This window comes from Pristis pectinata, chromosome 7 (genome assembly GCF_009764475.1).
Source record: "Pristis pectinata isolate sPriPec2 chromosome 7, sPriPec2.1.pri, whole genome shotgun sequence".
Lineage (NCBI taxonomy): Eukaryota > Metazoa > Chordata > Chondrichthyes > Rhinopristiformes > Pristidae > Pristis > Pristis pectinata.
In genome coordinates this window covers 25,137,875-25,165,750 of record NC_067411.1, presented here as the reverse complement: position 1 = coordinate 25,165,750, position 27,876 = coordinate 25,137,875, and the positions used below count along the sequence as shown (strand labels likewise).

The window sequence follows — 27,876 nt, the reverse complement described above, 5'->3', positions numbered from 1 at the left end:
TAAGAGATAAATATACATGAAGAAATAAGTGGGCAATAAACAAATCCTTAAAATGACCCATCCATTAATTTGGTCTATAAAAATTGAAACTTCCAAAAAAAAATGCAATCCGGTTAACTGTGATTTTAAATGCACTGAAAAAAAAACATTTACTAGACATCCACTGGGAACCAATAATCCAAATATACACTTGAAAATACTGCACACAACCTACTAAAATACACTTCATTCGCCTTATCGCAAGAGAATCCTAGTGAATAAGTTTTGCATTTTATAAAAACAGTGACATCACAGGTGTTAATTACATCATAGTAGATGCTATATTTAACATTAGCAAGACACTGAGCAGTGACATCATAATATGCTAATCATAAAACAAAACACAAATTCTGCTGCATTTGAATCAAGTCCCATGAGACTTTCAAACTTTATTTTCAAATCTCCAAAAAGGTAACAATGTAGCAATATGGTCTTAGACAAGTGGTACCATGCTGTAAATGCACCAGCAGAATAAAGACACAACAATGAAATGACTAATGCTGTTAATCACTACCTCCTGAACATCAATGCTTTAGATTTTAATAAAGACTTTAGGCTTAAAAAGATGTATTTATTAAAGTTGGGAGACTGAAAGGTGTTACGTTCAGAGGGGCTTGGATATTGAAAGTTAATGTGTAGGTACAGCAAGTGGCAGTGGCAGGGTGGGGTTATGCTTTCAGAACAGGTTGAGCAGACTGAGCTGATACAGTCTAGAGTTTTGAAGAATGGGAGTTGATCTTATTGGAACAAACAGAATTCTTAGGAGGAAAATGCAGGAGTGATGTTTCCCCAGTATCTCAATTCAGTCATCACAACCTTGGAATAAGGGATCAGCCATTCACAAAAGAGAAGAAATTTCTTCACCTTCAAAATTCTCTACACGCAAGGGTTGTGGAGGCTCACTTGCTGAGTGTGTTCAAGACAGACTGATAGATTTTTACATAAGGGAACCAATGAATATAAAATTAGTGATCAAAAATGGTACAGAGGCAAAAGATCAGCCATGATATTATTGAAAGGAAGAGTAAGTGTGAGTGGTTTCTAATTCTGTTTCCAACTCTTATATTCTCATGTTCTAGTTTGCTTGCTAAAATCCAGTTATGTAAAAGTAAGGGTGTTAATTTTCTATAACAACTTTATTCTCTTAAATCTGATAGTGCTTTGAAATTGCTGGACTACACTCATTCGGACTTGGATAACATCATTACCCAACATCACCACATGTACTACTTTTCAAATAAATTGGGGTGACAGTGTCACAGCTATAGAGCTGCTGCCTCACAGCTCCAACCATCTGGGAATCCTGACTTCTGGTGACATCCATGTAGTTTGCACATTGTCCCTGTGATAGTGTGCGTTTCCTCCGGGTACTCAAGATTTCCTCCTACATCCCCCAAGGCATGCCTGTTGACAGGTTAATTGACAGCTGTGATTTGACCCTAGAACGTAGCGAGAGTTGATGGGAAGGTGGGGAGAATAAAATGGATTAGTGTCAATGACTCAGTAGCACAGATATTCTAACAACCAGCACACTGCCCAATTCTGCCAGTCACACATTATTGCAACCATGCCACTTACATAGGTGTGGCTCTACATGCTCTCTCCTGGCAAATGGACCTTTCAAACCACAAGTGGATGGCACCAAAGGATCTATCAAGGTCGCAAGTATGAGATGCTGTTCCTCAAGTTTCTATTGGGCAATGACGGAGCAATACAAGAGCTGTTGTCCATTCCATGTGTCTTTTCATTCTGAGAATTAAAATATGCCTGGTACAATTTAAGAACCAGGAGTGCTATTAGTATCCATAATCAACACTCCTTCCTTAATCAAGACTCCAGAAACACAATCAAAAGCCAAATACTATAGATTCCAGAAATTTGAAATAACAATGCTGTAAATACTCAGCAGGTAAGGTGAGCATCTATGGAATGAGAAACAGTGTTAATGCTTCAGACTGCTGCCTTTCATCAGGACTGAAATAGGTTATTTAGCCAAATCAGTTTGGTTTGCATGACCTTTCACTTAAATTGGCAGTTGGTGAGGATAAAGGAACAGGAATGCAGTCAGAGAGGCAATATGAAACAAAATAGAACAAGAAAAAAAACTGCAATTGCTGAAATCCAAAACAAAAACCAAAAATGCTGGAAGCACTCAAACAGGTCAAGCTGCATCAGTGGCGAGAGAAACAGTTGTCAATTCAAGTTAAGAACTCTTCATCTGAACTAGAAAAGTGAGAAAACTAACACGTGACAGGATAAAGACCAAAGTCACCAAGGTAACTTTAAAAACAGCAGTTATAAAGAATAGAAAAAACAAATTGAAACAAGACAGTACACTAGATATGCGAAGAGAGAAAAAGGGGTGGTTCACTTAAACTAAAATTCATTATTTTCCCCACAGGCTGCACCACATCTAGAGAGAAGACAAGGTACTGGCTCCTCAAGCTTGAATTGGACACTAACAGAGCAATGCAAGAGGTTGAAGAAAGAGTGGGATGAAGAATTAAAAATGACAGATGACTGGAAGTTCACTGTCACCATTGTGGATTGAAAGGAGGTGTTCTGCAAAATGGTCACCCAGTCTAGGTTTGATTTCTCCAATGAAGGGTCTTTGATCAGAAGTGTTAACTGTTTCTCTTTCCAAAGACAGTGCCTGACCTGCTGAGTGTTTCTAGCATCTGTAGTTTTCTTCAATTTCCCAATTTGGTCTACACAAGACTTGCAGTCTCAAAATATTGCAAAAACTCTAGCTTTCTGAAGTGTTTTAGCAAGTGAGTCAATCAATCACAGAACTAAAATAAAGGACTGAACTCATGGTAGCCTAGGCATCAGATCAATCAAAGGCTCTGGATTGTCCTATTTACTACTACTGCTTGATATCTGAAAAGTTGTATTAGAAAGTTGTAAGACCAGTCAGACTGCAGTCTGACAATCATAATCCGAATCATGTCTAGAAGACAATAATACACTATCAGAATTGTTACAGAATGATAAGAAGAAATTCAGCCCACTGAGCCAAAGCAGCTTCTTGTCAGACCAATCTTATCACTCCATTTCTCTCCCACAGTCCTGCAAATTATTCCCTCTCAGGTTTTTATCCAATTTCCTTCTGAACTTCGAAGACCCCAACAGGCAGTGAACTCCAAATGACACTCCCTTGTTCTTTTGCTCAAAAGTTTAAACCAGTGTCCTTCATAGGTTCATAGACTAGAGGACACTGGGAACAGATACCCTGTTTTCTCCAATCAAAACATCTTGTACACCTCTATCAAATCTCCTCCTCAACTCCAAGGGGAACAACTTCAGCTTCTCTAGTCTCAAGGTAGTCATCTCTCTCACCTTTGGAACCATTCCCCCTAAAAAGTTAGTTGAACAGAACTGAACATTATACACCAGTTGTGGCTGAACCAGTGATTTCTGCAGAGTCTAGGAACCGAAGGCACAGCCCCTGAATAAAGGGACACCCCTTTATAACTGAGAACGAGGAAGAATTTCTTCAACCAGAGGGTGGTGAACCTGTGGAATTCATTGCTACAGAAGGACATGGAGGCCAAGTCATTGGGTTCATTTAAGGCAGAGACTGAATGACAAGGGGGTTAAGGGTTATGAGAAGGCGGCAGGAAAATGGGGTTGAGAAAAATATCAGCCACAATTGAATGGCGGAGCAGACTCAATGGGTTGAATGGTCTAATTCTGCTCTTATATCTTATGGTGCTGTTGGAGTAGTCCAAACAAATAACCAGTGTAGATGGAACTACATGCTACACACTACAGCCATTATGTGCCAGTGATGGAGAGATGAATATTTACAGTGGTGGATTGGCTACCAATCAAAAAGACTGCTTTATCTTCAATAGGTTTGAACTTCTGAGAGTTGTTGGAGCTGTACTCATCCACGTTGAGAATATTCCATCAAGCTGCTGGCATATGCCCTGTAGATGGTGGAGAGATCTTAAATTGTCAGAAGAGGTATCACTACAAGATACCTCTTGTAGCCACAGTATTTATGTGGGTTGCCCAGTTGACTTTCTGGTTGATGGACTCAAGCATGTTGACAATGGGGAATTCAGCAATGGTAATATCCTCAAGTGTCATGGGAAGGTGGTTAGATTCTCTTGTTAGACATGGTCATTGCCTGTTCTTATGATAGAGGAAGGTAATTGTCGGAACAGCTAAAAATGATTGTCCCTAGGAACATCCTTAAACTTCTGCATTGATGTCTTGGTGGTGGAATGACTGACCTCCAATAACCAAAACATTGTGCAATTTAGGTCTTCAGCCATTGGAGTACTTCCCCAATGCCCTTTGATTTCTGGTAAAACTTAGCCAGCCTTCAGAACCCCTTGATTACACACTTGGTCAAATGCTATCTTGATGTCAAGAACAGTTACTCTCACCTCACTACTGGAACTCAGTTCTTTGGCCCACATTACAAACTACAAACAGACTAAAATACCAAAATGCTTAGAGCATAGATGTAGAACAAACAGAACAGTTAGAAACTTACATGGTGACAAATTACTTTGGAAGAAAAAGCTGTTTCAAATCATCTGAAAATAGGCAAGCATACAAAAGCTTTTGAAGCTCATCTGATCAAAGTTTCTAAGAGTCATTTAGGGATTAAAAATCAACTGCATAGAAGTGACTGCGCTGTTTCAGAATGCTTAAATGATCAACTTATAATTTAAACAATTTACTCAAGGTTTTGCTGTAATGAACAGATCATGCAACTTTAAAAAAAATAAAAGCAGATGCCAAACAAAATTAAAAGACAACATCTGACTGAATAGGCTAGTGGCTTGTCAGTTCAATCCTGTACTTACATCAGAACCATGCAGTACTGTAATAGGCAATGCATTAAATAGGTCTGTGCTGGCATTTGAAAGTATTAGCAAATTCATCCCATCCACATACTCTCTCCCAAAAACTTAAAAAGTTTTCTTTCCCAAGTACATACCTTCTGATGATTTTTCTTTTTTTGCTGAATCAGATTTTTCAGGGACCAACGTTATGCTTGCAGTCTGTTGTCCTTCATGCCTCCTCTGTTCTGATGAAGTGCCTGCTAGAATATCAATTTAGATGATTCTCATCGATAATTTCCACTCTCAGGGTTCATGCTCCATGCTGATAATGAGATCTTGTCCACTTAAAATTTAAGAACTTATAAGGGAGCTTAATGAGTAAAATATTCCCATTTTTTTAGGCATCAGCATTTTTCCAATAAAAAGTTATATGCAAGGTCATGTCTTTTCAATCGCAGTTCAACAATGCCAAATCTAAGCTGGATTGTAAACAACGGCCCAAAATTGAAAGCACATGCCCTAAACCCACAGTGCCACTTACCCATAATTAAAAAAAGGATTTGCAAATAAGTGAAATTACTTCCATGGTTATTGGAAGCAATTGCTCACGGTTATGATCACTCTTCCCCATCCCAACTAACATCCACCCCCCCCCCCCCACACTCCCAAAGGGCTTTTTAAAATCTAAGCAAAAGACAGATGCATTTGAAGTGCACATTAAAGTTGGCACCCTAAACAATGATTAATAGGGATTTCTGGCCTCATTATCAAATATTAATATCCGTAGTGACAAGGACTATTTGTTCATGGTGATACAGTATACCCATGTAGGGGATTTAATTAGGAGAGAAAAATAATTTGGTTAATAGGAAAGTTGCTGATGAAGTTCCAACTCTGGAATGGCACCAACTGACTACTTCCTAGGATGAGAATTAGAAGACTAAGGTAGCAAGCTCCCAAGTTTAACTAAACATCTAGGGGGCAATTGTTTTTTCTAGCTAGTAGTAATATTAAAGGGTAATGACATAACATAGCCAGGTCACAACAAGGAGATGTAATCATTCTCACCCATTTTCAAGGGGAAGAATTTTGGACAAGTGTCAGCCCAGATCATAATGTTCTCATTTCTGTGGGGAGACAGACAAACAGCATCCTCAACGGAAACCAAGAGCATAACCATTGAGCCAAGTTGACACTCAGATAAAATTTTAATGAAGATTTGCAAAATAATGTTCACTGTTCGGATAGATGTTAAAATCCAATTTCTACCTATGCTTATTAAAATACATTACACTAGAACAAACTACAATTTGCTCTTCTGATAATACAATTCACTTGCTGGTCCAATTTTAAAAAGAGGTCTGGACAAGAACATTTTTTTTAAGGAGATCATGCAAAATTCTGAAACTCTTCACCTTCTACTGCACTTAAGTCTTTGTCACATGCTGCAGGTTTAGTCATGGAATGAGATTGTCTGAGGCCACTAGAATCCCACTTTGGAGTTACCACTGCGTAACGTAGGAGCTCTTCATATTCCTCCTTACAAGGTAAAAATAAAGAGACACGTAGTACATATTTTATCAAATTACTTCACAATAACCAAAACTGTTACATATGGACAGAACAAACTCACTCTCAGAATAGCCAACTATTAATAGGAAAGCAAAATATTCAACAATCCAAAAATGGGTTATTGACTCAAAATGTTTACTTTCTTTATCCCCTCTATAGATCCTGCCTTCCAAAAAATTAATGCATTTAAAGTTAAAAATAGATTGATTACAACACTTGTTTTTTTGCAAGCCACAACATTGCCACAACATCTGCCGGGGGGGGGGGGGGGGGGCACGTGGGTGGTGGGTGTGGAGGACAGAAACATCACATTAAAGAAGTTTCACAGCCAATTCATTTTCTGCTTGTCAGTTTTGGCCTTTGGCACCACTATTTTCTGACTGTTTTGCACAAAATCTACATTAAATAGCCACAGACAATAAAATAAACATTATCTGAATAATAATCAGTTGTGGAGGATAGCAGATTCAGGGAGCAATATGTTGATAGTCTGGATCATGTAGGCATTAAGAAGGTTGAGATGTTTTGGATGTCTTGGAACACAAAGGTGGATAAATCCCCAGTAATGGATGAGATCTACCCCTAGTTGCTATGGAAGACAGGGGAGGAGATTGCTGGTGTCCTAATGGAGATCTTTGCATATTCGTTTGTCATAGGTGAGGTACCAGAAAACTGGAGGATAGCTAATGTTGTTCCTTTAAGAAGGCCATCAGGGATAAGCCAGGTAACTACAGGTAAGTAAGACTTGCATCATTACTGGAGAAAATTCTAAAGGACAGATGTTCATTTGGAAAGGCAGGGAATGATTAAGAATAGTCTGCTTGGGTTTTTGCAGTGAAATCCTGTCTCACTAATTTGACTGAGTTTTTATTTTGAGGAGGTAACCAAGGAGATTGATGAAGGCGGGTCAGTAGATGGTGTTATGGACTTTAAAATATTTGACAAGGCACATGGGATTCAAGACAAGCTGGCTCATTGGAAAGCAAATTTAACTTTGTGACAGGAGCCAGAGCTTAGTGATGGAAGGATGTTTTCCTGATTGGAAGTCTGAGACGTGGTAGACACAGGGATCAGTGCTGTTTGAGATACATATTAATGACTTGGATGTGAATGACGGAGGTATGATTAAGTTTGCAGATGACACGAAATTTGGTGGTGGTGTGGATAGTGAGGAAGGTGTCTAAGGCTACAACAGGAAATAGATCAGATGGAAAGTTGGGTGGAGTGTTGGTGGATGGAATTTAATCACAATAAATGAGAGGTAGTGCATTTTGGGAAGTCAAATAGGGATAGGACACAGACAGAAAAAGTACTAAGGGATATTGATAAACAGAGACACTCAAGAGTCCAAGTCCATAGTTCCTTGAAATTGGCAATACAGGTGGATGGAGCGTGAAGAGCATATGGCTTGCTTGCCCTCATAGATCAGGACACAAGATATAAAAGTTGAGAAGTTGAGATTAACTTCAGCCTCCCAGACAACCTCAACTCACTGCAATTCGCCTACTGCCGAAACAGGTCTACAGCAATGCCTTTTCCCTGGCCCTACACTCATCTCTGGAGCACCTAGACAGTAAAGACACCAACAGTAGACTATTGTTTATTGACTACAGCTCCGCCTTCAATACTATAATTCTAAGCAAACTCAAACTCCAAGATCTGGGACTCAACACCTCCCCCCGCAACTGGATCCTTGACTTTCTGACCAACAGACTGCAATCAGTGAAGATAGGCAGCAATGCCTCCAACGTGATTATTTTCAACACTGGTGCCCCACAAGGCTGCGTTCTCAGCCCTCTACTCCCTATACACTCATGAATGTATGGCCAGATTCTGCTCTAATTCCATCTACAATTTTGCAGATGATACCACTGTAGTAGGTTGTATCTCAAATAATGATGAGAGAAAGTACAGGAAGGAGATGGTGTCATGACAACCTTTCTCTCAATGTCAGCAAAACAATGGAGCTGATCATTGACTTCAGGAAAGAGGGCAGTGTACATGCACCTGTCTACATCAATGGTACTGAGGTCAAGAGGGTTGAGATCTTCAAGTTCCCAGGAGTGAACATCACCAATAGCCTGCCCTGGTCCAACCACGTAGACACCACGGCCAAGAAAGCTCACTAATGCCTCTACTTCCTCAGGAGGCTAAAGAAATTTGGCATGTCCCCTTTGACACTCACCAATTTTTAATCAATGCACCATAGAAAACATCCTGTCTGGATGCATCATGGCTTGGTATGGCAACTGCTCTGCCCAGGACTGCAAGAAACTGCAGAGAGTTGTGGACACAGCCCAGCATATCACGGAAACCAGCCTCTGCTCCATCAACTGTCAAGACCTCTCGCTGCCTTGGTGAAGCAGCCAGCATAATCAAAGACCCCACCCACCCGGGTCATTCTCTCTTCTCCCCTCTCTCATCAGGCAGACGATACAGTAGCCTGAGGGCACATACCACCAGGCTCAAGGACAGCTTCTATCCTAATTGTGATAAGAATCAGAATAGCACAGCACAAAACAGGCCCTTCGGCCCACAATGTTGTGCCAAACTTTAAACCTCGCCTGACTATCTAACCCCTTCCCCCCACATATGCCTCTATTTTAAATTCCTCCATATACTCATCTAGCAATGTCTTGAACTTGACCAATGTACCCGCCTCCACCACCACCCCAGGCAGCGCATTCCATGCCCCAACCACTCTCTGTGTAAAAAACCTTCCTCTGATATCTCCCTTGAACTTCCCACCCATTACTTTAAAGCCATTTCCTCTTGTATTGAGCACTGGTGCCTTGGGAAAGAGGTGCTAGCTGTCTACTCTATCCCTCTTAATATTTTGTATACCTCTATCATGTCTCCTCTCATCCTCCTTCTCTCCAAACAGTAAAGCCCTAGCTCCCTTAGTCTCTCCTCATAATGTATACTCTCTAAACCAGGCAGCATCCTGGTACATCTCCTCTGCACCCTTTCCAACGCTTCCACATCCTTCCTATAATGAGGTGACCAGAACTGGACAGTACTCTAAGTGTGGTCGAACCAGAGTTTTGCAGAGCTGCACCATTACCTCGTGGCTCTTAAACTCGATCCCACGACTTATGAATGCTAACATCCCATAAGCTTTCTTAACTACCCGATCCACCTGTGAGGCAACTTTCAGAGATCTGTGGATATGAACCCCCAGATCCCTCTGCTCCTCCACACTACCCAGAATCCTGCCATTGACTTTGTACTCCACCCAGGAGTTTGTCCTTCCAAAGTGTACCACCTCACACTTCTCCGGATTGAACTCCATCTGCCACATCTCAGCCCAGTTCTGCATCCTATCAATGTCCCTCCGCAATCTTCAACAATCCTCCACACTATCCACAACACCACCAACCTTTGTGTCCTCTGCAAACTTGCTAACCCACCCTTCTACCCCCTCATCCAAATCATTAATAAGAATCACAGAAAGCAGAGGTCCCAGAACTGATCCTGGTGGGACACGGCTAGTCACAGCCCTCCAGTCTGAATGCACTCCCTCCACCACAACCCTCTGCTTTCTACAGGCAAGCCAATTCTGAATCCATACGGTCAAGCTTCCCTGGATCCCATGCCCTCTGACCTTCTGAAGAAGCCTACCATGTGGAACCTTGTCAAATGTCTTACTAAAATCCATGTAGATCACATCTACTGCACTACCCTCATCTGTCTGATCACCTCCTCAAAGAACACTATCAGGCTTGTGAGACATGATCTGCTCTTCACAAAGCCATTCTGGCTGTCCTTGATCAGACCATGATTCTCTAAATGTCCATAGATCCTCTCTAAGAATCCTTTCCAACAGCTTGCCCACCACAGACACAAGGCTCACTGGTCTATGATTCCCTGGACAATCCCTACTACCTTTTTTGAATAAGGGGACAACATTTGCCACCCTCCAATCCTCCGGTACCAATCTCAAAGACAACGAGGACTCCAAGATCCTAGCCAACAGTTCAGCAATCTCCTCCCTCACCTCGCAGAGCAGCCTGGGAAATATTCCGTCAGGCCCCAGGGACTTATCTGTCCTAATATTTTCTAACAGCTCCAATATATCCTCTCTCTTGATATCCACATGCTCTAGAACATTAACCTTACCAACACTGTCCTCAGCGTCATCAAGGTCCCTCTCCTTGGTGAATACTGAAGAGAAGTATTCATTGAGAACCTCACCCACTTCCACAGCTTCCAGGCACATCTTCCCACCTTTGTCCCTAATTGGTCCCACCTTTACTCTCGTTATCCTTCTGCTCTTCACATAAGTGAAAAATGCCTTGGGGTTTTTCTTAACCCTACTCACCAAGGACTTTTCATGTCCCCTTCTTGCTCTCCTCAGCCCCATCAATTCCTTCCTTGCCACACTATATTCCTCAAGAGACCTATCTGATCCTTGGTGCCTAAATCTTATGTATGCTGCCTTTTTCCTCCTAACTAGATGTTCCACCTCTCTTGTCAACCATGGTTCCTTCACCCTGCCATTCTTTCTCTGCCTCACCAGGACAAATTTATCCCTAACATCCTGCAAGAGATCCCTGAACAATGACCACATCTCCATCGTATATTTCCCTTCCAAAATGTCATCCCAATTCACACTTGCAAGTTCTAGCCTTACAGCCTCATAATTTGCCCTTCCCCAAATATCTTCCTGTCCTCTTTGCTCCTATCTTTGTCCATGACAATACTAAAGGTTAGGGAGCGGTGGTCACTGTCCCCCAAATGCTCACCCACTGAGAGAGCTGTCACCTGACCCTGTTCATTACCTAATACTAGATCTAATATGGCATTCCCTCTAGTAGGCCTGTCAACATACTGTGGCAGGAATCCATCCTGGACACACTTAAACTCTGCCCCATCTAAACCTTTGGTACTAAGCAGGTGCCAATCACTATTTGGGAAGTTGAAGTCTCCCATGATAACAGTGTTATTTTTGCACCTTTCCAAAATCTGCCACCCGATCTGCTCCTCAGTATCCTTGCTGCTACCAGAGGGCCGAGAGAATACTCACAGTAGAGTAACTGCTCCTTTCTTGTTCCTAACTTCCACCCATACTGACTCTAGAGGATCCTGCTACACCCTCTCTACAGCTGTAATAGTATCCCTTACCAGTAACGCCACCCCTCCTCCTCTTCTCCCCCCCTTCCTATCCCTTTGAACACACTGAAATCCGGGAATATTCAGTATCCATTCCTGCCCTGGTGACAGCCAAGTCTCTGCAAGAGCCACAATATCATAGCTCCATGTATTTATCCAAGCTCTCATTTCATCACCCTTATTCCTGATACTTCTTACATTTAAGTATATGCACTTCAGCCCATCCACCTTACTACTTTTATACCCTATACTCTGCTTCTCCTTCCTCAAAGCCTCTCTATATGTTAGATCTGACTTTGCTCCATGCACTCCTTCCACTGACCTATCCTTCCGGTTCCCATCCCCCTTACAAACTAGTTTAAAACCTCCCGAACCACACTAGCAAACTTGCCTGCAAGGATATTGGTCCCCCTCGAGTTCAGGTGTAACCCATCCACTCTGTACAGGTCCCACCTTCCCCAGAAGAGATCCCAATGATCCAAAAATCTAAAACCTTGCCCCCTGCACCAACTCCTCAGCCACACATTCATCTGCCATCTCCTCACTATCACGTGGCACTGGCAGCAATCCTGAGATTGTTACCCTTGAGGTCCCGTTCTTCAGCCTTCTGCCTAGCTCCCTAAACTTACTTTTCTGGAGCACATCCCTCTATCTACCTATGTCATCGGTACCAACATGTACCACGACTTTTGGCTGCTTTCCCTCCCGCTCAAGAATACCATGGACCTGATCAGAGACATCCCAGACCCTGGCACCTGGGAAGCAACATACCATCCAGGATTCTTGCTCACGTCCACAGAATCACCTGTCTAACCCCCTAACTATAGAGTCCCCTATCACTATTGCCCCCTTCTCTCTTTCCCTACCCTTCTGAGCCACAGGGCTGGGCTCTGTGCCAGAGGCACTGCCACTGTTGCTTCCCCCAGGTAGGCTGTCTCCCCCAACAGTACTCAAGCAGGAGTACTTATTGTCAAGGGGTACAGCCACAGGGGTACTCTCTAGTACCTGTCTCTTTTCCCTTCCCCCTCCTGTCATTGACCTCCTTGCCTGTCTCCTGTGGCCCCAGTGTGACCACCTGCCTATAACTCCTTTCTATCAGCTCCTCATTCTCTCTGACCAGACGAAGGTCATCGAGCTGCATCTCTAGTTCCCTAACATGGTCCCTTAGGAGCTGCAGCTCTACACATCAGCTGCAGATGTGGCAGTCCTGGAGGCTGGGAGACTCCAGGACCTCCCACATCTGACACTGAGCACAGAAAACAGCACTCATACTACTTCCTTTCCTCAATGATCACCTACCTCTCCTCACCGCGTTACCGCCTAAGCCCATTGAGCCAAAGCCCAATCACTCTGCTACCTCTCACTCCACTGCCCGCTGGATATGGCGGTCTTCTTTTTTGCCCCCTTGAGTTTTCTGTGATAAGACTATTGAACAGTTCCCTTATACGATGAGATGGACTCTTGACCTCACAATCTACCTTGTTATGACCTTGCACCTTGTTGTCCACCTGCAATGCACTTCCCTGTAGTTGTGACACTTTACTCTGTCCTTTATCTTTACTTTACTCTGTTTTTACCCTGTACTACCTCACTGCACTGTGTAATGAATTGATCTGTATGAACGGCATGCAAGACAAGTTTTTGCACTGTACCTCGGTACAAGAGACAATAATAAACCAATACATGTTATGTTGAAACTTTACGAAACGCTACTTAGGCCACACTTGGACCATTGTGTACAGTTCTAGTCACCACACTATAGGAAGGATATGATTTTGCTGGAGAGAATGCAGAGCAGATTCATGAGGATGTTGCCTGGATTGGTCAACTTTAATTACTGGGAGAGATTGGATAGGCTGGGTTTATTTCCCCTGGAGCAAAGGCATCTGAGGGGTGACTTGATAGATGTACATACAATTATGAGAGGCATTAGTAAGATAGATAGTCAAAATCTTTGTCCCATGGTAGTGGTATCAAAACAGGAAGGCACAGGTTTAAGGTGAAAGGTAGGAAATTTAAAGGGGATTTTAGGGACAAGTTTTTGATCCAGAATGGGCAGCCAGAGGTGGTAGTGGAATCAGATACAATTACTACATTGAAGAGGCATTTAGACAGACACTTAAGTAGGCCAGGCATAGAAGGATACAGATCTAGTGCAAGCGAATAGGATTAGTATAGATGGGCAAAAAAGGTTGTCATGGACATGGTGGGCCAAAGGGCCCATTTCTGTGCTGTCTCACAATACAACTCCAAATAGAAATCAGAAATTCATTGAATTTTGAAGACTTGTTTTTATTATCTATTTTAAACATTTATAATTGGAGCTGTGAATAGAATACAGCTCATCTTCATTATACCCAAAATAAAAAAAAGAACTGGAAATTCAGCAGTCAGGTAGTATCTGGGGAAAGGGTTAACATTTCAGGTCAAAGACACATTGCCAGAACTGGGAAAGAGAAAACAAGTTGGTTTTAAGTTCCAGTAGCTGCAGTTTTTTTTTTACATTTACAAAATGATATGTTTTCGTCTGATCTTCAACCACACAACACCAGTGGACATTTGTTCTTGACCAAAATAGGGTTGGAGAGATTTAGCAGCTCAGAGGTCCGGATCAATGTCCAGAGTTCAGATCCCACCATGGCAGGTAGGGAAGTTAAAAGTCAAATAATTAAATACTGCTAATTTAAAAAAACCTCCAATCTCAGCATAAAACTACCAGTTTGTAATAAACTGGAGACACAAGAAACAGCAGATGCTGGAATCTGGAGCAGGAAAAATGAGGAGCAGCAATTGTGGAGAGAAACAGACAGCTGACATTCCAGATCAAGACCCTTCATCTGGACTGTGTTCTTCCCGCAGCTCGTTTTTTTCACTATTTTGTAATAAATGCCCATCTGGTTCACTAATGTCCTTCAGGGAAAGAAATCTGCCATCTTTCCTGTCTGGCCTATATGTGACTCCAGGACCACCAACATGGTCGATTCTACTTTACTCCTTCACTTATAGGGATAATTAGAGATGGACAACAAATGCCAGCATTGCCAGTAACTTTCACATCCCATGAATGAATAAATAATTAAGACACCATAACCTACAACTATGGAACTGTTTGAAAATCAAAAGCTTCATAGTCATTTCATTTTAACCAGGAAATGACAGTCCACTTAGCATCTCCATCATTTACACCAGATAGCCTCCTCTAACAGAAAAATGGAGCTTACCATTTCTCATTACCACATGCGTCAATTAGATTGGCATTCCTTAAATTATGTGAAGCACACTAACTATTTTAGATTAAAAGTAGTATAATGCTAGAAAGACTCAGCAAGCCAGGCAGCATCTGCAGAGAGAAACAGTTAATATTTCAGTTTAAATGACCTTTCATCAGAACTGGGAAAACAATTTTGGGTATTTCAATTCGTAGTTTTTAAATAAATTAAAATAAGATTATTTATCACCAAGTCCTGTTAGCCCAACATTTGCAGTCATGGCTCTTCAAGAACTTGTGCAATTGATGCTCACACAATGTATTGACACTACTCATTAAATTGGTCAAAGAAAGTGTACATCGCACTGCTGCATCAATTTGCTAGAATGCCTTTCTGGCATTCAGTACTGGATGAGCCAAATTTTCCTCTAATTGAGGAATGGGAAGACTAAAGTCTTTCCCCACTTAATACCGTTCCCTACCCATAGATTCTATGCCTTTCCTTGACCAGGGGCTGAGCCAGATCATTAATGTCTTGAAATGTTTCTGCATTAAATTATTCCATATAAATGCATGCATTATTGCACAGTTCAGCTTACTTCAGCTGTCATTCTTACTGAATAAGGCATAAAGCTTCTACTTGCATAGGATCCCTGCAGCCACTGGATTCAATAACCTAATAACTTTAACGAACTGCAAATATTTTCTACAATGGTAACACAAAAAAGGACAGCTTTAATTTGTTTCTTTATAAAGAGCTCACTCTGCCGTCATGATATTTTACTGTGGCTAGGCAGGGAAAAATAGAGGAATAACTGTAATACAAGTTGGCATCCAGATTAATTTTAATGAATCTACATTATACGGTGGAAAACTCACTTCCAGGCACCTTAACCTGAAAACAGCAGTGCTGCAATGGAATTTTACCATTTATGAAAACAAAACCTTGCAACTTTACTGGGTCCAAATTTCATACTAGCCCACAAATTATCTGCCAGTTTTTTCTTCTCCCCCCACTAACTTAAGTGAAGTCCCTTAATAACTTTTCTCTTGAGGTTTACACAACTACAGTAAGATTTTCAGGAAACCTGGATATTCTGTTCTTTATTTCACCCATAGATTAGTGATAATTATAATGCCAAAAAGTTTTGTGAAACTGAAAAGTCATTTCTTCATGTGCAATTTTCCCAATAAATTTAAAATAGATAGAACTGAAAGCAGTTTGGTTTACAACATGCAACATTATTTCTAACCACCTTTTCAACAAAATTTCCTTAAATTTTAGAAGACAAAGGTTTATAAAGGTATACAAATTATGCCATAAAAGACATCTGGCAGGCACGGTAGTGTAATGGTTAGCGTAACACTTTACAGCGCCAGCGACCCGTGTTCAATTCTGGCCACCGTCTGTAAGGAGTTTGTACGTTCTCCCTGTGTCTTGGTGGGTTTCCTCCAGGTGCTCCAGTTTCCTCCCACATTCCAAAGACATACGGGTTAGGAAGTTGTGGGCATGCTACGTTGGCGCCAGAAGTGTGGCAACACTTGCGGGCTGCCCCCAGAACATCTACGTAAAAGATGCATTTCACTGTGTGTTTCAATGTACATGTAACTAATAAAGATATCTCATCTTAAAAGTGTACATTTTTTTCTCAACTCTAAACGACATACAATATATTCAGCAATAAGATGAAACAATCACAATCTTTCAGTGAAGTTGAGAGATAATCTTGGCCAGGTCATTAGTCTTGAGGCAGAGGTTAATTTACCCAACTCTTTTCAGAATATTACTATGGGAATCTTTTGATATGAAAGATATTAAACAAAGATATTAAACTGACTTTAGTCCCTCTAAGATGGATGTTTAGTTAGTGCTAAAGCACAAAGCCAGAGTTTACATTATACATGCCATCTCAATCACAAAGACCATGCTCTTCATGACAAATATACCCAGAATACCCAACTACTCAAATTTCAACTCTGCTTGTCATTGATTATTTCAATCCTGCTTGATAGTATGCATTGAGAAATAGAAACAGAAAATTCTAGAAATATATGCAGCAGATCAAACAGTAACTATGGTGGAAGAGATCCAAAATATCAGTTTGGCTTCACTCACCACAGATGCTGCTAAACCTGCTGAATGATTCCAGGTTTTCCTCAAGTTCAGGTTTTAGCATCTGCAGGTTTTTTTTTGAAGTTTTGTAGACTGCAGAAAAACATCTTTCACTTGTGAATGTAGTACCACAAATTTTATGCAGTTGACTCAGTTGGGGAATTTTGGCCTTGGTATTGACAGCATGACCAAGCCACAGCACAGAGCTTTTAATGCTCATGACAGATCTCCCAATCAGTAACACTTGCACCCAACGTAGTCAATCTAGAAGATCTGTAAACACCAACAAGTGCAGACAGACCTCCTCCATATCAATGTTATTCCAAAAGACAGGCCAAAATATTACAGAAGCACCAACTCATGTCAGAAAGTGGCAAAATGCAGCACCACAATTCAAACAAAAACTAATCCTGCAAGGGATTTACATTTATCTACAATACATATATTACAGCTAAACGTACTGATGAGTTTTGTTAAAATTATAATACACACAAAGTTCTTTATAAATTTCTCTCAAGCACCCAAAAAGGAAATTCCTTCTTCCTACCTGTAGCTCAGAAGACACTGAACTACCACGATCTGAATCTTTAGGCAATACTGGGCTGGAAGTCCTCTCTTCATCGGAGGACATCTACACAAAAGAGAACAATTGATTTAACCACTGATCCAGATCGAGTTAATAGAATTTCACTAGCATCTACTCATCCCAGTCTTTTTGCAACCTACCAACGTAGTTCTTGCTGACCTTGGTTTAACCTCAATCCCCAGGATACTTACGCAGTCACAGAAAGCAGCAGACTGGTTTATCATTGTGATTTTAAGGATTGGCAAATTGATTGGATTCAAACTTACACTTTAAAAAGCACATTTTCAGAAAGGATTGTATAAAAGCATATAACCAGTATTCCTCAGAAGGACAGTTACAAAAAAAGATAAATCACTAATGTAACAGGGTCATTACCAGATCATTGGAATTGAAGGTGACAAGATTAAAATCTAGTCAAGCAGCTAAAAATAAATTTTTAAGAAGACCTACCATTTAATGAAACAGTACGTCAATTTTCATGTCTGGAGAATTTCCTAATGCAGTATGGTACTCTACCAAAGTTTATTCCCTTTTTTTTACTTTTATGAAATAAACTGAAATTGTGGAACAGACAGATTTAATAAAACGAAGTCAAATTGCAATGACATTTTACTCTTAATCAGCCAATCAATCAACTTCCACATTTAATAAGAATTCTGTGGTATTTTCAAATCCAGACACTTTAAATTTAAGGAATCCATTAAGAGCTGCTGAAACCCACTGAGCACTGCTGGGAGAAAAAGCTGCATTGTATTATTGCACAACCAGCACACAGGCTCATTAATATGCTCAGTGAAATTTCCTCAAGCTTTTCCCCCATTGTAAATTTATTGGTTAGTCTTACATCTTTAAACATAGTAAAATGCTCCAAAGCATTGAACAGAAGTATAAACAGCAGAAAGTAGTATTTTCTTTAATTTTGCTTTAATGTTTTAAATTTTGAAGAGTTTTTTTCATTTAATATAAAGATAATTAAAACCTTAAAATGATGACTTAGATAGAAGACATCACTCCAATCCCAATTTTGCCTTTTATAATAGTATGATCAAACCTTTGTGCACATTGCTATATTTACTCATTCAACAATTCTGGTACAATGTTTTGCTTGTGTAATTGTTTAATAAACTGCACTTTCAATAATTACAACAGAATGTATTAAATTAAGGCTATAAAAAACAATGTCAAATAGAAGTTGAAGGCATGACTGAGAAATATTAGCCAAGTCTGATCTTAAAACACAGATGCAAGAACTACAGGTTTTAAGTTTTAATAAGTGTGTGTGTAAATGATCCTAAGGTCCCAGAAAAGAAAAAGTTGTACATTTCTTCACACCTCATGAAGTAATTAAAATAAAAATTATGTTAGAACACAGCAGCACAGCACTTGCCCTTCAGCCAACAACATCTGAGACATGCCTTCAAAATTCATATCTCAAATAATGATGAGGAGGAGTACAGGAAGGAGATAGAGAGCTTAGAGACATGGTGTCATGACAACAACCTTTCTCTCAATGTCAGCAAAACAAAAGAGCTGGTCATTGACTTCAGAAGAGGGGGCAGTGTACATGCACCTGTCTACATCAATGGTGCTGAGATTGAGAGGGTTGAGAGCTTCAAATTCCTAGGGGTGAACATTACCAATAGCCTGTCCTGGTCCAACCATGTAGATACCACAGCCAAGAAAGCTCACCAGCACCTCTACTTCCTTAGGAGGCTAAAGAAATTTGGCATGTCCCCTTTGACCCTCACCAATTTTTATCGATACACTATAGAAAGCATCCTATCTGGATGCATCACAGCTTGGTATGGCAACTGCTCTGCCCAGGACTGCAAGAAACTGCAGAGAGTTGTGGACACAGCCCAGCACGTCACAGAAACCAGCCTCCCCTCCATGGACTCTGTCTATACCTCTCACTGCCTTGGTGAAGCAGCCAGCATAATCAAAGAACCCACCCACCCGGGTCATTCTCTCTTCTCCCATCAGGCAGAAGATACAGGAGCCTGAGGGTACATACCACCAGACCCAAGGACAGCTTCTATCACACTGTGATAAGACTATTGAACGGTTCCCTTATACGTTGAGATGGTCTCTTGACCTCATAATCTACCTTGTTATGACCTTGCACCTTATTGTCTACCCGCAATGCACTTCCCTGTAGCTGTGACACTTTACTCTAATTGTTTCTTTTTACCTGTACTACCTCAATACACTCTGTACTAACTCAATGTATCTGCATTGTGTAATGAATTGAGCTGTACAAACGGTATGCAAGTTTTTCACTGTACCTCAGTACAAGTGACAATAATATACCAATACCAAATGCTGTCATGGACAGATGCATAGATAAATTGGCGAGGACCAGCTGGTAATAAGCATTTCCTTACCCTACTTTCCTCTGATGCCATGAGTTTTTAAATGATCTGGCACCAATATTCAGGTCTCCAGGGTTATTTTCTCAAATCCATATCTCACAGTACCATGCTATCTAGTGTGTCTCTGCTGCTGGCACAGCAGAATGTACCAAAGGAATGTGAGGAAGGAACATGCCAAGTTATCTGTAAGGTACAATTCTGTATGTATCATCACATCAACCAGTTGCTTGACTAGTCTGTGGGATTGCTCTCTCCTATGGAACAACAGTTGTCAGATCTTTTGTGAGGAAGAGTTTTAGGGTCTACGTAACTGAGGGCAACTTTACGATGTTTAAATTCAAAAGGCAAGGAATCGTAAAGTACTATTCACCTGAATAATAAGTTTTCCTAAGAAACTACAACTAAGGGCTCTTTTAACCCTGACAATGAAATACTTCAAAAAGACCAAGATCCTTCATGGATGCTGTTTATAATAGAGATTAAGTACTTTTAGGTAGCAATACAAACACAACATCAACTTTTGTTAGAGCAAATTTGTGGAGGAACACAAAAGCTTGTTTGTCCAGGATGCATGTCATTCATGATGTGTTAGGTATTCATGTATGACCAACTTCCAATCTCCTTAATTTTTAATTAAGTTTGCAGATTGACTGCAATGCATCCAAGCATTCCCCCCCCGACCCACATCTGCACACCCACACTTCTAACTCTCCTGAAGCTCCTCTCCTTGCTGGAGCCCTAGAGCAGTGTGTCACTTTTCGGGCTGGAGCACTAAATAATAAAGTACTGAGTGTTGGGTTTGATGCCTTTAACTTGCTTTTGATACATTTTGCATTATTCTTTATTTCATGTTTTTGTATTATCCATGGAGGTGCTCCACCCCCTCACCCTGGAAAATCAAGAGTTGACTGTACAAAACAATTCAAAATCTTTCATTGATCTAGTGTACAAGTCAAACAGGGCTCAACAGACAACAAAATGCCTTAAAATTCCTATCAAACAGTACCACTGAATCAGTTATCAGTGGTCAATGAAATGAGAAAGAACAAACCAATTAGTTGTCTATTCATTCCCGTGAGGCTATATGTATACAGTACATATGTTTCAAATCATGTTATCACTTGCATTGTGTATTGTAACCATTTAGACTGCAAAATAAAAATTCAATGGAGATACCCCCACCAAAATGGGTTGGTGTCAAACTTGTAATCTGGACCACTTATTTTCCTCACAGTCACTAGTGTCACATCACTTTTCAGACCTTGCTGTCTTACAAGAGGGTAGAGAGAGCCAGCAAGCCTATATCCCTGGCCCAGCTAAGTGCAGACATGCAGGACCATAGGTGGTGATTCCAGACTGCAGACGCAGATTACCACAGTAGATAGGAAACCAAATGCTTGGTCTGAGGTAAGTTGTACAGAAACTAAAGAGTGGATTAAAGAAAAAATATTTTAGCTCAGACAGGTCAAGGTACAGTACCAGTAATAGGCTGAATAAAATCACACACACAAAAAGGCCAGAATTAGAGTTCTTGGCAAAAATATATTCAAGATCAAGCATTTCAGTTTTTTAAAAAATATATATAGTGCCAGAAATCACATTAAGGAAACAAAACGGTTTGCACAATATGATAAAATAAAGGTTTTTTCAGTAAGAGACAGTTTACTAAGATGCAGTGTTCCAACCCAAAAAGTTAACAATTCCTTCCCCCACCGATGCTGCTCGACCCGCTGAGATCCCTCAGCAGCTTGTTTGTTGCTGGAGACACAAGAGGCTGCAGATGCTGGAATCTGGAGCAGTCAACAATCTGCTGGAAGAACTCAGTGGGTCAAGCAGCATCTGGAGGATGAAAGGAAGTGGTGACATTTTGGGTCGAAACCCTATATTAAGACTCATCCTGATGCAAGGTTTCAACCTGAAATGTTGACAATTCCTTTTCTGCCACAGATGCTACTCGACCTGCTGAGTTCTTCCAGCAAATTGTTGATTGTCACTGACAGTTCACTAATCCTTGTGACATCAGTTTAAGCACAAAACATTTCTAGATTGCAGAATGGATTTAACAAAGTTGTCAGGTTTGCCAAAACTACGGTGAACTACTTTGTAGCCAAATCTACAGTAAAAACACATTTAAACATACTTAGATTAATGGGGTCAGAGAGCTGCACCAAAAGGCAGTTTTGAGGTCTTCATACATGAGAATTAACTATATTTAATATGTCAGCTTCTACAAGGAACCATGGGAATCAATAATGAACTTTTTAAGACAGGCTGTGAGCTAAGGGAAATGTTGAACAAGCTGACGTGTATTTGTTAAAAATTTAACCATCCATTTCCTTTCCTGAACTCCCATGTTCTGATTTTGAAATCCACAGAAAAATTGCAATCAAGGTTTAGCAACTCTAGATTCATCTTCAAAAGCACTGGGGAAAATTAATGCTCAGGTTGTCATTCAAATGGAACCTATGCACCATCTCTTCAAAATGCTGAGAAGTCCAAACACTTCCCATCAAAACATCTTTGCATGTTCAAACATCAAACAATGACATTCCTTAGTGACACTTAACTGGTTAACTTGCTTACTTGCATCAAACAGGATAAAGATGTTACAGTCAAAGTATTTCTTATGATTATGGGCTGAGGCGGGGAGTTGAAGTAATGATATTGGATACATGCAGAACAACATGGGTCATCTTCTAATTTCGTAATGAGTTGCTACTTAATTAGAAGACTAAGTACAATTTAATAAATGAAAGACAATCCAAGTTTAACACAAGATAGACAAGTTTGGTGAATTCTCACTGAATTTCTTGATTTCTGTGGTCTAGGGACTGAACAAGCAAAATCTAATGCCAGTGGCTAAGAATAGCATAAACTTTATTTAGCTGCAAATTCTCATAAACAAGAATAGAAAACAAAATGAAGCTGTTGAAACACCAATAATCGATGTGTTTGGCCTTAAACGAATGAAACTGCGCACCCCCCTCCCCCCCAATAACAGGAAGGGGTGACCCAGTCAGTTACCAGAAGATATCACCAGATTCACCACCTGGATGGCCATCAGTACTCAGGGTTAAGGTTATAGAGAAGGTATCAAAAGTTGCAGTGTCAGCCATTACATTAATTCTAAACTCTTAACTCAAATTGGACCAATACAAAAAATCTGGTTTGTTGTTACCTATTTAAAAACTTCAGGTCAAACTCTTATACAACCAATTCCCACCCAAGGTAAATGTGGTTAAACTTTGTGGAAATACTTGTCCTACAACACAGCTCTAGCTTAAAGTATGACAGCTAATCATTTTTGTCCTGTTCCCACCCAAAATCTTGCTTAGCTATCACCCTTGCCAAGCACCATTCAATGAATTTCCAAACACTTCATATGCACCATCTTCAACAGATTTTAAAATATGTTCATTATATTGAAGGATACTCTTGATACCCAGATAATGAAATATTGACTTTCTGAACCTGCTGGCATACAATGCATTTTGCAGCAAACTGAATAACTTAAAATCCTCAAAACTTTTAGGGTTCCGGCTTCAAGTATTATAATATTTATCATTTTCCCCATTGATGCTCTGATGTTGAACCAATACATTAATATTTTATTTCATTTTTGTTCCCCTCAAGTATTTGATACAAACCAATTTAAATCTAGCCTTTAAAACAAACATGATCAATGCATGGAATGAGGGTTTGACTCCAGTCTGATATTTGGCAACCAGATGCAGATTCAGCATAAAACATTCTCAGCACTACCACTTGGAAAACAGTAGAAAAAGCAGCCAGGAGTCAGTATTATGCCACTGAACTTCATAAGGAGTCAACATCAGACACAGTTGGAATGATATAATGAAGACTCCCAGGAACTTCAAAACTTCCACATGAATGGCTGTCAGAAGTAACAGATTATCAACTTGGTCTCATTGAGGAAAAAACCATACCTCTGATCCACCAATCAGCAATGGCAGAGTTGTCTCAGGGAATGAATGGCCTATTACTATTTCAAGGTACAGCTTGGGTGGGGGGCAACAAGTATACAATATCACATTCTTGATGTTGATAAGCATGTCACAAGCACCAAATTAAACTCAATGGCTTAGTTTGTTAGATTGCATATTTCAATACCTGATTTTCCACAATATTTAAGGGAGCGAAGTGACCAGATGATTTATGTCTTTTTTTTGGATGGTGTTGATTAAAGGATCTTTTTCCTCGATAACCTTATCCCAAAGAGTTTTACGGTGCCAACCAAAATTATGCACTCAGTACTTTGTACAGGACTTCACACAACTTTAAGATACAGACCATCAACCAAGGCAAATAAGCATTAATCCCATTTCATATTTTTTTTTATTTTCAATCAAATGGTCAATTGCAATCTGTTACAATAAACCAGAACCTACTCCACTGCCAACTCTCCTTGCATTTTTGATCAGAGTGCTCGTTTTTTCTCAAGTATACACAATTGTAACGTTCACAGGATAAATACGCTTAAATTTCTAGATTTCCTATTTATGGTTCCTTGTAAACTTATGTAACTCTTTGCCAGATAAAAGCAAAATCAAAACATTGGCAAGTAAAATCAAAGAAAATCCAAAAGAGATTTAAAGTATATACAGATCAAGAGGATAACTGAGAAGAGAGTAAAATCTGTTAGGAACAAAATGGTGTATGGAGGCAGTGGTGGGGTAAGGTTCTTAATGAATGCTCTGCATCTGTCCACAGAGTGGTGAGGACACTACCAATGTTGTAGTTAAGAGGAGACTGATATACATATACACACGTGTGTGTGTGTGTGTGTGTGTGTGTGTGTGTGTGTGTGTGTGTGTGTGTATAAATATATACACCCCCACACACACACACATATACACACACACACATATATCTATCTATACATACGCACACACACATATATATATATATATATATATATCTATACACACACACACACACCATATCTTTATGTTTATATTTACATATTTATATTTTATATATAAAGATCTATCCTAGGCTGTTAAAGAAAAGCTAGGAAGCAAATTGTGGAAGCTCTGAATTTTTCAATCCTCCTTGGTTAGAGGTTCATACTGCAGACTGGAGGACTACTATCTTAGAACCATTGGTTAAAAATGGGCAGATAAACCAAGTAATTACAAGCTAGGCATTAATTCCAGTGGTGGGCAAATTATCGGAATCAATTTCAAGGAACAGTATAAATTTTCATTTGGAAAGTCACTAGTTAATCCAGAATAATCAGCAAGACCATGGATTTGTTAAGGTTAGATTAAACTTTTTTTTTGATAAGGTAACAGAGTTCATGAGAGCAATGCATTTGACATAATCTACAAAGACTTTGAAAAGGCTTTTTGACAAGTCCCATGTTATGCTGGTTGAAAAAAAAGTAAAATCTTCGTAAGCCAAGGAAAGTTAGAAAAATGCACCCAAATTCAGTTCAGTGGTAGTAATAGTAGGCATTTTTATGACTAGAAGGCTGAGTTCCACAGGATACTCTGCTGGTTTTTTTTTGTAGTTTATATTACTGGACTTAAGACAGGGGCAGGATAAAAACGTTAGGAGAAGATAGAGAAAAAATTGCCATGCACACAAATACAGATGATCTACTTAAGGGTTTTCAACCTGAAAGGTTAACTGTTTCCCTTTTCACAGATACTACTGACCCATTTAATGTAGCCAGCATTTTTTCTAGAACTGATATCAGGCTAACTGATCTACAGTTGCCTGTTATCTCTCTCCCTCCTTTCTCAATAGATTACATTTGCTACTTTCTAATCCTTGGAAATGGTTCTGGAACCTATGGAATTTTGGAAGATGTCAACCTATGCAATCACTAACTCCATCTGATGGAGGTCCTTTACCTGAATTAAAATCAAAATGCAAGTACAACAATCTATTTGGAAGTCAAAACAAATCTTTATAGCAAGCAGACGAGTATAAGAGTGAAAATATCTTAATGAAAAATTAATTTATATTATGTGCAATCCTGGTTGCCTTATTACAGGAAGGATGTGGAGGCTTTGGAAAGGGTGAAGAAGAGGTTTACCAGGATGCTGCCTGGATTAGAGGGTATGAGCTACAAGGAGAAATTGGACAAACTTGGGTTTCCTTCTCTGGAGCATCAGAGGCGAAGAGGAGACCTGATAGAAGTTTAAGATTATGACAGGCATAGATAGGCTAGACAGTCAGAATCTGTTTCCCCAGGGTAGAAATGTCAAATACTAGAGTAGATACATTTAAGGAGAGAGGAGGAAAGCTTAAAGGAGATGTATAGGACAAGCTTTTTTTAAGGAACACAGAGTGGTAGCTGCCTGGGACAGACTGCCGGGGGAGTGGTGGAAGCAGATATGATAGTGGCATTTAAGAGGCAGTTAGATAAGACACATGAATATGCAGGGAATGGAGGGATATGAAACATGTACAGAAGAGAATTAGTTTAATTCATGTTCAGTGCAGAGATTATGGCAACACGAAGGGCCTATTCCTGTGCTGTACTGTTCTATGTTCAATGTTCTAAATTATATAGAGCCCTAATGAGACCATAGCAAGAATAGTGTGTGCAAGTCTAAGGAATACTTGCAATAGTAGGAGTGAAGGCTCACCAGATTGATTGGGATAGGTAGGGTTGGGGTAGATTGCCCCAAAAAGGAAAGATTAAAAAGATTGTTTTTTTTATTCTCAAGATTACAAGAATAAGTAATCTTACTGAACCATACAAAATTCCTATAGGGCTCAGCAGAGCAAATGCAGGAATGATATCCCCAGAGTGCCCTGAAGCAAGGGTTACTGCCCCAAAAATGAAAAAAGGCTGTCCATTAAAGACTAATATCAGAAGAAACTTATTCACCAAGAGGATGACAAACCTTCAGATTTCTCTACTTGAGGGCTGTGAAGGCTCAAGTCACTGTATATATTCAAGGCAGAAATTAACAATTTAAGATAGCAAGGAATATAGATTTATTATAGGAAAGTGGTAGAAGGAAAAGTTCAGTCAAGACCTCATTGAGCACAGTAGGCATAAGGGATTTACAGAGAATTTACAGGGGTGTTACCAGGACTGGAAAACGATAGCAGGATAATTGAATAGGCCAAGATGGGTTCCTTCCGAAGAGGAGACCAAGACAAGTTTTCATGACGTGTATCAAATGACGAGAAGACTGGTTAGAGAAAATAAGGACATACTTCACTCAAGGGGGGGAGAGAGAGGGGTCAGGACCCAAGTGGAAAGGATTAAATGTAAGATAATTATTTTTCACCCAGGAAGTGATGGGGATCTATAATTCACTGCCCGAGAAGGCAAGAGAAGCAGAAACCCATATCATATTTGAAGAGTCATAGCCAACAAAAGGCAGGTAGGATTATGTTGAGGAGCTCTTTTTGATCGTCACCGACAGGATGGATAGAATTGTATGTTTTTAATCATGCTGCTCCACGAAGTCTCAAAACCAAGGCTTTTGGTCAATGGATTTTGTATTAACCGCCCCCTCCCTGAACAGTTACATAATTTACGACCTTAGCAGATGAAAATGCTCCTGCCAGCCTCCGGACGCTCGGTATTTCGGTCGTGTCCCGCTGCGGTGCAAGGTATACGCGCCGTCGGCCGGGTGGAAGTGGCTTCAGGCTCGGGAAGGAGTTTTCCGTGCGGATAGAAGCCGATTACGGCATGAAAGAAGCAAGCCCGCTCGCTTGCGAGGTTTATTCAAGCTTTGGTAGCTTTAATACGGATATACAATACAACAGTGAACCAGGACACACTCGAACCGCCCAGAGAGTCCCCCACAGGCCCAACTCTTCCTTCCACAAACACAACAGCTTCCCCTGACCGTTCAAACCATCCGCACGCCAGTGAGCGCCGAGCCCATTGGAGGAGCGCACCACCAAGTCAAGTCGCTGATTGGTCCGCGAAGCAAACTCAACCTTGTTCCATGCCTTGCTTTGATTGGACTGAGTCCGCACGCCGGCGGTTGCCATGGTTCAGAGACGCGTGAAAGCCCAGGTGGGAGTTGAGGGAACAAATAATCTGCTGCAGGAAATCAGCGGGTCGAGTAACACGA

At 40.4% G+C, this 27,876-nt stretch overlaps 1 protein-coding gene across 1 annotated transcript in view; it reads right to left on the bottom strand.

Annotated features, from left to right (window-relative positions):
- Positions 1 to 27,648, bottom strand: part of poc5 (POC5 centriolar protein homolog (Chlamydomonas)) — an 84,884-nt gene extending 57,236 nt beyond the window's left edge. The window contains 4 exon segments of the mRNA XM_052019736.1: positions 4,997 to 5,101; positions 6,257 to 6,380; positions 17,394 to 17,477; positions 27,335 to 27,648. Of these exon segments, the coding sequence (XP_051875696.1) occupies positions 4,997 to 5,101; positions 6,257 to 6,380; positions 17,394 to 17,477 (313 nt within the window). The 5' untranslated portion in view covers positions 27,335 to 27,648.
- Positions 27,649 to 27,876: the final 228 nt, after the last annotated feature.